The 16606-nt window shown below is 42.4% G+C and overlaps 1 protein-coding gene across 2 annotated transcripts in view; it reads left to right on the forward strand.

The window, feature by feature from the left end:
- The first annotated feature begins 5228 nt into the window (after positions 1-5228).
- Positions 5229-16606, forward strand: part of dpp6b (dipeptidyl-peptidase 6b) — a 108126-nt gene continuing 96748 nt past the window's right edge. For both annotated transcript variants that reach the window (XM_062993757.1, XM_062993758.1), the window contains exon 1: positions 5229-5729. In XM_062993757.1, the coding sequence (XP_062849827.1) occupies positions 5562-5729 (168 nt within the window). In that variant the 5' untranslated portion in view covers positions 5229-5561. The remainder of the gene's footprint in view (positions 5730-16606) is intronic.

Raw genomic sequence — 16606 nt, forward strand, 5'->3', positions numbered from 1 at the left:
GTGAGTGTGAAGTGTGTGTGTGAAAGAGAGAGAGAGTGTGTAAGTCTGTGTGTGAGTGTGTGTGTGTGTGTGTGAGTGTGTGTGAAAGAGAGAGAGAGTGTGTAAGTCTGTGTGTGAGTGTGTGTGTGTGTGTGAGTGTGTGTGTGTGTGTGTGTGTGAAAGAGAGAGAGTGTGTGTAAGTCTCTGTGTGAGTGTGTGTGTGTGTGTGTGTGAAAGAGAGAGAGAGTGTGTAAGTCTGTGTGTGAGTGTGTGTGTGTGTGAGAGTGTGTGTGTGTGTGTGTGAAAGAGAGAGAGTGTGTGTAAGTCTCTGTGTGAGTGTGTGTGTGTGTGTGTGTGAGAGAGAGAGAGAGAAAGTGTGTGTAAGTCTGTGTGTGTGTGTGTGTGTGTTTGTGAGTGTGAAGTGTGTGTGCTCAGCTTCACATCAACACCAGCACCAAGGTACGAGAGTGTGTGTGTGTGTGTGTGAGTGTGTGTGTGTGTGTGTGTGTGTGTGCGTGCGTGTGACTGTGTGTGTATGAGAGAGTGTGTAAGTGTGTATGAGTGTGTCTGTCATCTTCAGCATCCATGTCATCCTGATCAGAGACAAAGTGGGTCCTGAGCCACCTGGAATCACAAGATGGAATGCAAGACATCACACACACACACACACACACACACACACACACACACAGAATCACTTCAGAGCAGCTAATCCACCTTCTGCATGAAAAATGAGTTTATTAATTCAGTCATTCATGGTCTGTTTATCCTGGTCAGGGTCACGGTGGGTTTGATTCATTGGGTGAAAGGTGGGACACACCACGGACAGATTGCCAGTCCATCACAGGGCACACACACACACACACACACACACACAAACACTTAGAAGGACTTTAGTTGCTCTAGTTGTCCTGACTGCACGTTTTTGGACTGTGAGAGGAAACCCTCACAGACGTGAGGAGAACATGCAAACTCCACACAGAACGGACCCGGACCGCTCCACCTGGGAATCGAACCCAGGACCTTCTTGCTGTGAGGAGCAGTGTTTTTTACAGCATTATAAATGTTAAACATGTTATCTCTGTGCTGCATTCATTAATCCGGCAGGTTTCTCAGCGCTCGTATCGACTCCTCTGTTTTCTTTATTTCTCTCTGATATTCTCTCCTGGTCTCGGTGTGTTTTGTCTCCGTTGGGACTCTCAGACGAACAGAATTGAGTTTCTGACCCGCTGGCCTTTATGTCTCGTCTCTCGTCTGTATATTTTCGGTAGATTAGAGGACCAAAATAAACACCGTTTTTTCTCCGCTGTTTGCTGAAGGGACGAGAGCTTTAACAGGGGGCGCATCACGCCACGCCCCAAATCTCAGCTCTGTTTAAACATTTATATAATACGCAGGGCGCTCGGGGGGCGCGGAGGTAAAATACGCCAACGTAACACCACTGGGATCCAGGGTTCGAATCTCAGCGGTGCTATCAGCCGGTCGGGCGTCTACACACAGACATGATTGGGTACGGACGTCTCTGATGAACTGACCTGTGACCTGTCCGGAGGGTTTCCTACCTTTAGCCTGATGAATGAATGAATGAATGAACGTTATGGTCTGAATTGTGAAGCACTTGAGTGGTGCTGCAGTAAAGTATGTTGGCCCCTTACTGCTGAGATCTGGGATCCAGGGTTCGAACCTCAGCGGTGCTATCGACCGGTCGTGCGTCTGTGTGGACTTGAGTGGCTAATGGCTTATGTCCGGTAAGGGGGTAGGGGGTGGGGGCATTAGCTATGGGGAGATTAGGGTATGCACTTAGTAGTAGTCTTGCTACTGAAGTAGTATGCCTGTGGGAATTTGTGACAGCATTTGTATGGCTGGGCGCTGATTGATCATGCTGGATGAGGAAAGGACCTTCCCTAAACTGTTGCTGCAAATTTGGGAATATAATTTCCTTTATTATCGAATTATTACACCTGTTAGTGACTGTTGTGGCTGGAATACACAGATTAAATAAATTCGAAGGGGCGTCCCAATACTTTTGTCCATATAGTGTATATAGTTTGGGGAAGGTCCGTTCCTGTTCCAGTCTGATTTTGGGCCGGGTCTTGTCATCTAACACCATCATGTGTTTGCTGTTCCTCTTCTCTGATGCTGTTCTGCACCTGTAATTATAGCACCCGTAACTTTGCCTCTTCAGAACTCTGTTAGTTGCCTCGTGAGCTCCTCCGCGCTGTTGCTGTTTGTTCATGTCAGACTGAATGGAGGGGGCACTTACTTTTTTTCCCAGGCGTCCCTCACTGCGCACTGATGAGCGTTCAGATTCTTTAATCCCTTCAGCCTGGCTTCCTTCACGCCCCAGACAAAAATCAATTCCTGTGAGAGCGCGTGATGCGAGTGGCGCATCTGTAATGCGGGGCGTCGCCGACCCCCCTCCACCCCACCCCGGTTTAGAGGGGCCGTGTTTTCGGGAACTCTCAGCAAAAGTGGGATTAAGTGGAAGTGGAACGGTGATGATGCAGCCGTGCACTGGGGGGATGTGGGATGTGATCAGAACCCCTCTCCTCAACATCTGAGGCGCAGTGGGAGCGGCTTTCTGGAGAAAATGATCGTTTTATGTCCGGCTTGATATGATGAGGAACGTCTGATGACCTCAAGTCTAAAAAACGTAATCTTACTTCAAATAAGTAAGATCAGCGGGTGTGTCTTCATGACGTGTGAATTAATGACTGATTTAAAACACACAAATCTCTACTCTGCTATTGGCCGGTCAGTTTAGAATAATTGTACGGCGCCCCTGGAGCAGAGAGGGTTTAGAGCCTTGCTGAAGGGCCCAACAGTGACTGCAAGGCAGAGCTGGGATTTGAACCCTCAACCTCTCAGTTGATAGCCCAAAGCTCTACCCACCAGGCTGCCACTTTATCCAGAGTGACTTCAGCAGTGTGACTGTGTACAGTCTGAGCAATTGAGGGTTCAGGATTGAGGCTTGAACCAGCAACCTTTCGATTACTAGTCCAGTATCTTAACCACTAGGCTACAACTGCCCAAGATCTCGAGGACTGGCCCGGGTCTAACAGGCATGATTGGCTGTGTCTGAGGGAGGGTGGCTGCTGCTGCAAATGCAACCTCTGCTGGCTGGTGGAGGCATCATGGTATGCTGAGGTTGCACCTCTGAGAGGTATAAACTAGCAGCCAACAACTGCATGTGTGTCACAGGCGGGAATGTCGCAGGATATGGGGGGGAAATGGAAATGACTAAAACTGGGAGTAGTTGCTATTGGCAGCAGAATGCAGTTTGGGACATCAGGAAGGATGTAGGATTATGACCATGGCTGGATTACTGACCGGGCCAGTGGGGCCAGCGCCCAGGGGCCCTTGAGGTCAGGGGGCCCCGGGGGGGCCCTGGCCCAAAACATTTTGCGATGCCTATCAACATTTATGATACAATATATTTTTATTTCCGAGGGCCCTCCATTTTAAGGATCCTCTGACTATTAGGGACTTTGACCCCAGGGCCTCTTGGGGGCCCTAGCCATGCTTTTGGGCCCTAGCCATGCTTTTGGGGCCCCTAGCCATGCTTTTGGGCCCTAGCCATGCTTTTGGGGGCCCTAGCCATGCTTTTGGGCCCCTTATGAAAATGGATGAGGCGTTGTGGCACTGCTCTGACTTCGACTTCTGGCTATTAGGGGTCCTAGGAAAGAGGGGGGCATATTTTTAGAGGGCCCTGGTTAAGAGAGCCCCTACCAGGGGGCCCTAGAGAAGAGCAGGGCATACCATTAGAGGGCCCTTAATCACGAGGGCCCCTGCTATGGGGCCCTTGACTTCCATAGAAGTCGTTTACCATGGCTCCTTGACTTTCTATGGACCTACAAATTGCCAGGCAAGCTACCATATTTCATAACAGACGTTTTGTTTCAAATATGTGATTCAACTCTTTGCCCAGGGGCCCAGACTGTCCTTAATCTGTCCTTGATTATGACAGTCGTAGCTCATTTACATTTCAGCATTTATCAAACGCTTTTATCCAAAGCAGCTTACAGTAGTGTGACAGTGTACAGTCTGAGCAACTGAGGGTTAAGGGCCTGGCAGTGGTGGGGCTTGAACCAGCGACCTTCTGATTACTAGTCCAGTACCTTAATCGCTTGGCTACAACTGTCAAGGAACAAGGAACAGAATATAGAACTGCTGACCACCTGCAGTTGATTATTTATAAAATAACTAAAAATCATTAAACAAATAACTAAAATAAATAAATAAATAAAACAAATAAATAAAATTTTTATAAATAACTAAAATAAATAAACAAATAACTAAAATAAATAAATAAACAAATAACTAAAATAAATAAATAAAAATAATAATAAATAAATAAATAAATAATAAATGACTGAAAAAGAATAGAAAAAAGAAATAGAAAGGAAAATGAAAAAAAAGATATTAAATTAAAAAACGAATAAAATGGAAATAAAAGTAAATAAGAAAAAATAAATAGGAAAAAAATAAGAAAATACAAGAAATAAAAACTAAATAGGTAAATAAAAACAAAAGACACCAAAAAATTAAAGAAAAAAAGAAATATAAATAAATAAAAAAGAAAAAAAACAATATGAAAAACATATAAAAATAGAGAAAAGAATATATAAAAAATGTAAAATGTGAAGATTAAGTCTTTCTAATAAATGTAATGAAGATCAAAAGAAAACAAAATAATTAATAATCATAAATAAAGAAATAAATCGGCTGAGATGTTCATGAAACATCAGTTTCCGCAGTCATAATCGAACGCTGCTGGATGGAAGCAATTGAGGGTTAAGGGCCTCGCTCAAGGGCCCAACAGTGGCAACCTGGCAGTGGTGGGGTTTAAACCAGCAATCTTTCGATTACTGGTCCAGTACCTTTAAAGAGACATTTAGGAAAACGGTTCGAGTAAATGAGCGCTGTATACTGAAGCCTCCGCAGTTGTGCGGTTTAACCGCTGGGTGGCGCTGCAGCATCTCAAATCGTCCTGTATTAAGTTCGGCTTCTGCTGAGCTGAGAAGTGAAGCGCAGAATCGTTCAGGAGAAGCTGACACACCAGAGTGGATGTGAGATCTGAGCGTCTGGACCTGGAGATCAGCTCCGTGTTCCTCACCCTCACTGTGCGTTTTTGCGCGTTTATTAAAGCGTGTGCGGTGATTGGTGCAGATGTTCTCCGCAGCTGGAAGCTTCTGGTGCACGTCGCGTGTCCTGGACATCTGAGCACCGACCCTTGTGCTTCACACACACGCACGCTGAGGGGTCAGTGGTGGTGTTCAGGTTGCAGCACCGTGCACTGGATGTATGAGGGACGCGGTTCCGGTGCGCACCGTCGGGACTGAGACGGACTGAGACCGGCGACGTGCGCGGAATTTCAATCAGACGCTCCGACTCGTCCTGTCCGACTCTGCTGCTGCAGAGAGGAAACATCACCGGACTAAAACTGCAGGACGCACCGGATTAGCCTCTCGTGCTCTGATTCTATAGGAGAACATAAAGCCAGCGCGTGAGCAGCAGAAGAGCTGATGCTCCGGACCCCCCGCTAGCCCTTCTCTGGACCAGTGTTCGTTCACCAGACCCGCATGGCTTCTCTGTACCAGAGAGTCTCCGGCAAGATCAACACCAGCAACTCGTTCCCGCGCGTGCTCGAGGCCAGCCGCCTGCTAGGAGCGCGCGACAAGGTGCCGGGCACGAGCCCCGAGCCGCGCCAGCACGAGCACCGGCGCGGGACCGCGCGCGACGATGAGGATGTAAGAGTTTATGGACTTTTTTTAACCTGGCACACACACACACACACACACACACACACACACACATATTATAGTGCAGAACTCATCACATCAAGCTCAGGTTCACACACACGCACACCTCATAGTGCAGGACTCATCACATCAAGCTCAGGTTCACACACACACACACACACACACACACACACACACACACACCTCATAGTGCAGGACTCATCACATCAAGCTCAGGTTCACACACACACACACACACACACCTCATAGTGCAGAACTCATCACATCAAGCTCAGGTTCACACACACACACACACCTCATAGTGCAGGACTCATCACATCAAGCTCAGAATCAGAGGTGTGTATGAGTACACACACACACACACCTCATAGTGCAGGACTCATCAACAACGAGCTCAGGATTAGAGATGTGTATGAGCACACACACACACTCCTAAAAACCTACACACACACATCTATACACACACATTATAGTGCAGAACTCATTAACAACAAGCTCAGAATCAGAGGTGTGCATGAGTACACACACACACACACTCCTGTACACCTACACATACACCTATACACACACACACACACCTCATAGTGCAGGACTCATCATCAACAAGCTCAGGATCAGTGGTGTGTATGAACACACACACACACACACACACACACACACCTATACACACACATCATAATACAGGATTCATCAACAACGAACTCAGGTTCACACACACTCCTAAACACCTACACACCTACACACACACGCATCATAGTGCAGTATTCATCAACATGAGTATGAGTACACACACACACACACACACACTCCTAAACGTGCACACACACACATACACACCATAGTGACACACCAGGACTCATCAACAACAAGCACCTACACACATAACGAGGTTAGTATGTTAGGTTAGTGTATATGTTAGTGTGTTTGACTGTAACACTCACTACTGAGTCCCAAACTGGAGCTTCATGGCTACACACAAGCTCACAATGTGCAATGCCAAGCAAGTAGAGTGATGTAAAGCACAACACCACTGGACCTGGCTGCAGAAATGCAGAGTGCTGCCTAACTCCAGGGTTCTAAAGACCTGGGTTCGAACCTCACCACCACCAGCCCTCGTCTGTGAGGTCTAATCTGGACTGTTCAGGTTTGTTCCATCTCCCAAACATGCAGAAGGTAGATTGGCGACGCCACAATGCCCGTGTGTGTGGGTACGTAAATGCAGGGTGTGTTTACAAGTGGTGCCAGACGCACTGCGACCCTGACCAGGTGACTGAGTGAGTGAATGTGGTGATTTTACGGAGAGGAATGAAGCGTGGTGTGTGGATTGTGAAGCCTGGCACTGCCACCGTCTCTCACTGAATTATTCACCAACAAACCATCAACAGTTAGCCGAGACCAGCCTCTGATAAGGGGCACGGGGGGATTCGGGAGGGGTGCTGGAGGGGAAACCAACTAACAACATCACAAACAGAACTGAAAATGGAAAATCTACATTTATATGTGATTGTTAATAAAGTGCCACCTGGGTGGCGCAGTGATCTGATGTGCCCGCTGTTGCCCAGGTTAGGCCCTTGGTTCGAGTTTTGGTGGTTCCGTCAGCCTGGTTGGACGTGTGCCTGAGGGAGAGAGGTTGGGAAATGGGAAGCACCTCCTTGCTGCTGTAACAGCGACTCCTAGTGGCTGGTTGTGGCACCACCGTGAGTGGTGAAGGAACACAGAGAGCATGTTGGGTTAAAGCTCTGGAATAGAATTCATTGCTGTCTGGTGAAAAGAAGTGGCGCCAGGCGAGGCGTGTGTGGTTCTTTGACCTGCTTTGGCCAATATGGATGGTGTGTGAGATTAAAATGTGCATTGGAACCAAATACTAGCAGTCATGTTACGCATACAAATAATCAAATGTGCTTTCAATCAGGGTTGCCAGATTTCTTTCAATCCCCGAAGCCCAAACCACACAGTGAACAGAAGAACCTGGCAACCCGGTGTCCATCAGTCCACAAAGCCTTAAGCCATTCTTGACCTGCTCCTTCATCCTGGTCAGGGTCATAGTGGGTGCAATGCCAGTCGAAAACACTACATGTAAGACACAATGACACAGCCTGTCCACCTTGTGCCACCTCATGCCAGTTTTCATAACACAGGTCACACGGGCACAGAGGGAACATGCAGAACCTCCTGGAGACCGTGTCGGGGGTGCTGAGGCTGCGGTCCTCGTCTCTCTGGAGCTGGACCCCGCCCCGTGCATAATAACCAGGATCATGTTTCGAGCATGTTCTGATGATCTGACATGGCACGGCAGCTGGCGGGCGCCACGCACGAGCTCCATCCCGCCAGATTGTAATTAGGTTTTAATTGGCGGGCTTGTGGGAGGCGCTCGCGGAGCTGCCGTCTCCAGGAGGGAGTTCAGAGGAGGCGCAGGCGTCGCCCTCGTAACCGACAGCGCCTTGAAATTTTCCGTACAGGAACCCGCCGATGGGCGTGGCACTCGCAGGACCGGCGCTCTGCGTCTCCTCACAGACCTGAAGGAAAAGAAAATACGCCGTGTGACCGAAAGTATTCGGACGCCTCAAAAGCAGACAGTATTAAAACAGAGCGACCTCTGTGTGACCTTTTCAGCTAGAACAACAGCCACTTTTGAAATATGTCTGTGGGGATTTGTGCCCGTTCAGTCAAAAGGTGTCAGCATTAGTACGACTGTGCGCTGACTGATCAGTTGATGTTCCGGTTCATCCCAGAGCTGTTTAGTAGGGCTGAGGTCAAGCCTCTGTGCAGGACACTGAAGTGGCCTTCCCTAAACTGTTGCTGCAGAGCCAGAAGCACGTCATTTCCTTTATATAAGTGATTTATTTCACCTGTTAGTGACTGTTGTGGCTGAAACACAGGAATTTAAGTGTACCTTACCAGGTTATTGGTTCCAGTCTCAGCTTCGAGGCGTCTGCGATGTAGAATCATGTGCTTTCACAGCGCTGTGGTTCAGTTTTGACTCGTTCCTTTCTGCGAAAGCCAGGAGTCTCTCTGATGGACTCACACACTCAGAATTTAACACGATATTTAATTGTACTTCAGAGCGGGGTTGAGTTTTGTTTGGGCTTCAGCTAGTATCTCATTGTCCTCTGTGCAGCTGTTGTTCCTGCTGCTTTCACATCATCCAGCAACTCTTTTTTTCACGTCTCACATCTCACTCCGTGTCAGAGATGGGGACTCGAGTCCGGGTTGCACGTAAGTCACACACACAGAGACTTCAGACTCAACTCAGACTCGTTTCAAATGACTTGAACTTGACTCGTGACTCGCAAAAAAATGACTCGTGGACAACAAAAGTCAGCAGCATTAGTTACGTGTGATAAGTATATATACAGTATGTATATATATGATCCGACATCATTCTGATCGTGTCATTTTCTGCTCTCTAATAATAATAATAATAATAATAATAATAATAATAACACTCCGGCCGTCTTAACCCACAACACACACAATGTGTAAATGTTCAAGCCAGTTTCCGGCATAGTGATGAAGCGTCGCTCACTACTCCCTCTTTTGGATTGGAATCTCACTTAAAATGGTGGAATACCCTACGTAGTGCACTTCACAGGAACAGCCGGGGTGAATGGAACGCTCCTACAGAATCGGTGCTAATGGTTGAAAGAGCGCTTTCTGAACCAATCAGAGCGTCTGATTGTAATTGTTAGTAAGAAATGCTGTTATTTGCATTTATTCAGTTTGCGTCACACAGATGACGTGGTAATGAAACGCTCGATCGGCTTTCTAACCACTTCCTGTTTTACTTCACAACAGGGAAAAGTTTGGAGGTTTTTAATTATAAGCACATTTACAAAATAACGGATTCTGTTCCTAATGGGACGCGCGCTTATAAATGTAGTAGCATCTGGAAGAACAGAAGCTAAGGTAAGCAGCGGTTATGATTGTTTTTGCTGTGTTTGGGATGTTGGCCGCTGTGCCGTGATTTATCGAGCGCTTTTGTTCTGTAATGAAAACAAAACGTATCAGTTGAAGCTTTTAACTGGAACCTTCTTGTTACAGAAATTACATTCATTTACACAATGAGGAGGAAAGTAAAGACACGAAGTAAAACGGCTAAATACACTCGCTAATCTGTTGTTGTTTTTATCTGAACTTACAGATTATTTCTTTATTTCTACTCTACATTTATAATATATGTTTTGTGTAGATTATATTGACTCGGACTCGTATTTTGTGACTTGTGAACGTCTCCCTCCGTGTACCAAAAACGTTTAAACTGTCCCTGACACCCCAATTTACAAATAAACCTGAGTGACATTCCATTCAGAGAGGATCAGGAGTGTGTGACGAGCTGTATCGACTCTGAGTGTGTCGTGTTTATTGATGTGTGTGTGTGTTTGTGAGACAAACTGGACAAACAAAGACCCAGGTCTCAGATTCAAACGCGACCTTGTGTTGTGGTTGAGGCACCGGCGCATCATCAGTGCAAGCTGTATAAACGCTGTCTAAGTCTTGTGAGAAACGGGATGTTGGATGAGCTCACATCATTTTGTGTCGTTTTGTTTTAGCTCAATCTTCTCTTCTGACATGAAAGCACAGGCGCGTTCACGCTGAGCCGAGGCGCGACTGCGGGAGGGCTGGACGTGTTGGGTAGCATGGACGAGATGATGGACGTGAAACCGTCTGATCTCTGTTTATTTAAAGTCGAGCTTCAAACGTTTAACCGAACCCGCCGCTCTCACGTCTGGCACCTCGTACGCCAGGAGGGCGCCGCCGCTCTCAGATCTGCCCAGATGAGCTTAACGTAAACATGAGGAGGAAAAATCCGTCACGGTGTAGGGCGGCGGCAGCGGCGGCGTGATTCATCATGTGGTCGTGAGTTCAGGTCTGTGAAATGGAACAGCAGCTGACGGGCTGAACGGTGTCCTGCGTCTACATGATCAGCTTTTTATTTATTGAGTCGTATCCAATTCCCTGATCATATTTCCCCTCCGCTCCTGACCGAGGAGGGACGCGACTAACACACGCCCCCTCCGCCACATGTGCAGCACCGACCGCTTCTTTTCTGGAGATCTGTATGGCGCACAGAGATGCGCCATCGATCAGCCAGCAGGGGGCGTAACTGCAGCATGTATGAGGAATCACTACGACCCTCCCTCCCTCAGAAGAGCCGATTACTGTCTGTGTAGGCACCCGGCTGGCCGGTAGCAGAGCTGAGATTCGAACTCATTCACTGATTCATTCATTTGTTTTCCCATCATTCTATTCAGGCTGGTAGTAGGGCCGGAAACACTACAGTTAAACAGGACACCAGTTCATTGCCATGCCACCTTCTGCATGTTTTCATAAGGTGCAGATAACAGACACGCCTCAGTCACGGGGACCGACTGGAGGTCCTGACAGCCTCCTGCGTGGTGTTGCTATGGTTTCAAAGGTTGAAAGGGTGAGGCTGTGTGTGTGTGTGTGTGTGTGAGTGTGTGTGAGTGCGTGTGTGTGTGTGTGTGTGTGAGTGTGTGTGACTGACTAAGCCGCTGTGCTGTTTTGTCCTCGGCACAGATTGCTGTCTGACGCAGAGCACACACACACACACTCGCACACACACACACACACACTCGCATACACACACACACACTCACACACGCACACACGCACACACACACTCACACACACACACACACACTCGCACCCACACACACACACACACACACACTCACACACACACACTCGCACACACACACGCGCACACACACACACACACACACTCGCACTCACACACACGCACTCACACACACACACTCGCACACACACACACACTCGCACACACACACATACACACACGCACTCACACACACACACTCGCACACACACACACACACACACACACAGCGTCAACCTGGCAGGAGCAGTGATGACATCATGCACCTTCTGCGCGTATGAGTGTGTGTGTGTGTGTGTGTGTGTGTGTGTGTGTGTGTGTTCACACATTGAACGCCCCGCCCCCCCAGAGCTGTCCAACACAGCCATCAATGATCGTTAAGCCCCACCCACATCATCCATTAAGCCTCGCTCCTCTCCGTCTCACCATAAACCGCCGCGTCTGATCATCAGCTATACAGTAAACAACATGTGGCCAAAAGTATCTGGACACTCATAATGATTCAGTTCAGGTGTTTCAGACCAGTGTTAATTTTGACAGCAAATTTTGATTTAGTTTTAGTCATAGTCTGTTGACTAAAATGTAATTTAGTTTTAGTCATAATTTAGTCATCTGAATTGTTTTAGTTTTAGTCTAGTTTTAGTCGACTAATTATCATAAGAATATAGTCGACTAAATCTACAGTTGATTCAGTCGACTAAAATACATATTTGTTTGTTTATTAGGATTTTAACGTCATGTTTTTACACATTGGTTACATTCATGACAGGAACGGTAGTTACTCATTACACAAGTTTATATCGAACACAGTCATGGACAAATTTAGTATCTTCAATTCACTTCACTTGCACGTCTTTGGACTGTGGGAGGAAACCGGAGCACCCGGAGGAAACTCACGCAGACACGGGGAGAACATGCAAACTCCACACAGAAAGGACCCGGACCGCCCCACCTGGGGTTCGAACCCAGGACCTTCTTGCTGTGAGGCGACAGTGTTACCCACTTAGCCACCGTGCCGCCCTAAAATAAATATAAAGGGTGTAAAATGTAAATGCTTTTTCATCACTTCCCTTAAATTATTTAAGTCATTATATACACTTACACAAAATGACACATTTTTAACCAGTTATGGAATATTATTAATGTTTGAATGTGCAATACACACAAAAACAGATTTAACTTATTTCAAACATCTTTATTTACCTGACCTGCTTATTGAGCATAACAATAACAAAATATTAATGACCAGTAGTTCCGCTCTGCCTGAAACATATATGCATTGTTCATAACAAATTGCATATTACATTCTTTATAAAACTGGGTACTGTAAAAGCAGCTGTGACATTATGTTGCCATTATACTGCCAGCGGTGCCAGATGTTTCAGATGTGTTGTGTTTTTACCCGAGATCGCCCCACATGGTTTACACATCGTCTTGTTTTTCATGACGTCAAATGAGAAATGTGTCCAGATATATCGACTCTCCTCTTTCTCCCTGTTGACATTGTGGAGTTAACCTGGTTCCATGAGTAAAGAAAGTTCACAGGCTAGTCTGGTCTTCCCGGGTTCAGATCAAATTTGTGCGAGTGTGCTCTTAACGCGGTACTGCAAAAGATTAGTACTGATCGGCTTGTCCCGCCCCTCCTCATACGCTAAAGTAGTTTTGATTGGATCTCTTCCTAACTTGTCCCTACCTTCCACAAAACTAAATCAGTTCTGATTGGATGTCGTCCCTGCCAAACATTTTCGTCTCGTTTTTATTCGTTGACGAAAGTGTCGATTCATTTCGTCATAGTTTTTATCTTTTTTTGTAGTTTCTATTTAGTCATCGTCTCGTTTTCGTCATGAAAAAAAGGTTCGTTGACGAAAACTATGACGAAAATCATTCGTCAACGAAATTAACACTGCTGCCAACACGTCTATAAAACTAATGATATAAAAAAAAATACAACACGTCTATAAAACTAATGATATAAAAAAATACAACACGTCTATAAAACTAATGATTTAAAAAAAAAATACAACACGTCTATAAAACTAATGATTAAAAAAAAAAATACAACACGTCTATAAAACTAATGATACAAAAAAAAATACAACACGTCTATAAAACTAATGATATTAAAAAAAATACAACACGTCTATAAAACTAATGATATAAAAAAATACAACACGTCTATAAAACTAATGATTTAAAAAAAAATACAACACGTCTATAAAACTAATGATATAAAAAAAATTACAACACGTCTATAAAACTAATGATATAAAAAAAAATACAACACGTCTATAAAACTAATAATATAAAAAAAAATACAACACGTCTATAAAACTAATGATATAAAAAAAAATACAACACGTCTATAAAACTAATGATATAAAAAAAAATACAACACGTCTATAAAACTAATGATATAAAAAAAAATACAACACGTCTATAAAACTAATGATATAAAAAAAAATACAACACGTCTATAAAACTAATAATATAAAAAAAAATACAACACGTCTATAAAACTAATGATATAAAAAAAATTACAACACGTCTATAAAACTAATGATATAAAACAAAATACAACACGTCTATAAAACTAATGATATAAAAAAAAATACAACACGTCTATAAAACTAATAATATAAAAAAAAATACAACACGTCTATAAAACTAATAATATAAAAAAAAATACAACACGTCTATAAAACTAATAATATAAAAAAAAATACAACACGTCTATAAAACTAATAATATAAAAAAAAATACAACACGTCTATAAAACTAATAATATAAAAAAAAATACAACACGTCTATAAAACTAATGATATAAAAAAAATTACAACACGTCTATAAAACTAATGATATAAAAAAAAATACAACACGTCTATAAAACTAATGATATAAAAAAAAATACAACACGTCTATAAAACTAATGATATTAAAAAAAATACAACACGTCTATAAAACTAATGATATAAAAAAATACAACACGTCTATAAAACTAATGATTTAAAAAAAAATACAACACGTCTATAAAACTAATGATATAAAAAAAATTACAACACGTCTATAAAACTAATGATATAAAAAAATACAACACGTCTATAAAACTAATGATATAAAAAAAAATACAACACGTCTATAAAACTAATGATTTAAAAAAAAAATACAACACGTCTATAAAACTAATGATATAAAAAAAAATACAACACGTCTATAAAACTAATGATTTAAAAAAAAATACAACACGTCTATAAAACTAATGATATAAAAAAAATTACAACACGTCTATAAAACTAATGATATAAAAAAAAATACAACACGTCTATAAAACTAATGATTTAAAAAAAAAATACAACACGTCTATAAAACTAATGATTTAAAAAAAAAATACAACACGTCTATAAAACTAATGATATAAAAATAATACAACACGTCTATAAAACTAATGATTTAAAAAAAAAATACAACACGTCTATAAAACTAATGATATAAAAATAATACAACACGTCTATAAAACTAATGATATAAAAATAATACAACACGTCTATAAAACTAATGATATAAAAATAATACAACACGTCTATAAAACTAATGATATAAAAATAATACAACACGTCTATAAAACTAATGATATAAAAATAATACAACACGTCTATAAAACTAATGATATAAAATTATATATAAAATGATACAACGGGTCTATAAAACTAATGATATATAAAAATTTATATAAAATGATACAGCAGGTCTATAAAACTAATGATATATAAAAATGTATATAAAATTATATAACCGGTCTATAAGACTAATTATATAAAAATTATATAAAATTATACAGCAGGTCCATAAAACAAATTATATAAAATTATACAACAAGTCTATAAAATTAATGATATATTATTATATAACATTATACAATAGGTCTATAAAACTAATGATATAAAATTATATAAAAATTATACAGCAGGCCTATACATTTAATTATATACAATTATATAAAGTTATATAACAGCTCTATAAAACTAATGATATAAAATTATATAAAATATATACAACAGGTCTATAAAACTAATAATATAAAATTATATATAACATTATTAGGGCTGTCAAACGATTAAAATTTTTAATCGCGATTAATCTCGGAATTTCATATAGTTAATCGCGATTAATCGCATTAAAAAAAATCTGTGTAAATGTTATAGAAAACAAGGATTTTTAAGTGAAATGTTACAATTAAAATGGTGAACACATTTTATGCTAAATGTACTTATGTTAAAAACTGCTGGGACAAGAGAAAACTGTAAGGGAGTTTATTCACTCACATATTAGGCAGTAAATGTCAGATTGTAGGTTAGAATTTCTCCATCAGCAAACATTGTAGATCAGCGGTGCTTTAGGTGGGATAAGGCGTAGTTATTGTATCAGACTTGTCTGTGGTTGTATCGTGACGATGGTTTGATGGACGTTTCTACACGAAGTGAGTGTGTTTTGACCCTTTGGGGCTTCCATAGTTCATGAACTAACGTGCTCGACTCAGCTTTCCGGTATTCGGTACAGAAGAAGAAGTTAATTAAGTGTAATAAAGTGTTCTGCTCCCGACAACTTGTGAATATAGCGTGTATTTATTTCTTTATTATGCAAGTGCATCACTACCACGATCGGTTACATTATGTTAACAAACCGCAAATGAAAAACGGTGGCAAGTCCGACATTAAAACGTTTGTTCTACCAGTCAAGTGTCAACATGAACTAGAATTTGCGTTAATGGCACTAATTTTTTTAATCGCGTTAAATTGAGGTCGCGTTAATGCGTTATTATCGCGTTAACTTCGACAGCCCTAAACATTATACAACAGGTCTATAAAACAAATTATATAAAATATATAAAATTATATAACAGGTCTATAAAACAAACTATATAAAATTATATAAAATATATACAACAGCTCTATAAAATTAATTATATATTTTCTATGAGCCGACTCTTTCTTTCGGAGTCTCACAGAGAGCCGTATCGCGTACGGAGAGCCACACTCGACATTCTGCAAATCGTCCGTTAATAGTGCAGAAGTCTCGGCCAGACTGCACCTCATTTCCTCTCTCACCACACACTCCAGACCCCCGGTGGTGCGGCAGTGAGTCTATACCGGAACCTTATTTACCCCTCTGAGGGGGGTCATCCTGAGTGACATTCAGAGAGGATCAGGAGTGTGTGATGAGCTGTATCGAC

The sequence above is a fragment of the Trichomycterus rosablanca genome, chromosome 4 (genome assembly GCF_030014385.1).
Source record: "Trichomycterus rosablanca isolate fTriRos1 chromosome 4, fTriRos1.hap1, whole genome shotgun sequence".
Classification (NCBI taxonomy): domain Eukaryota; kingdom Metazoa; phylum Chordata; class Actinopteri; order Siluriformes; family Trichomycteridae; genus Trichomycterus; species Trichomycterus rosablanca.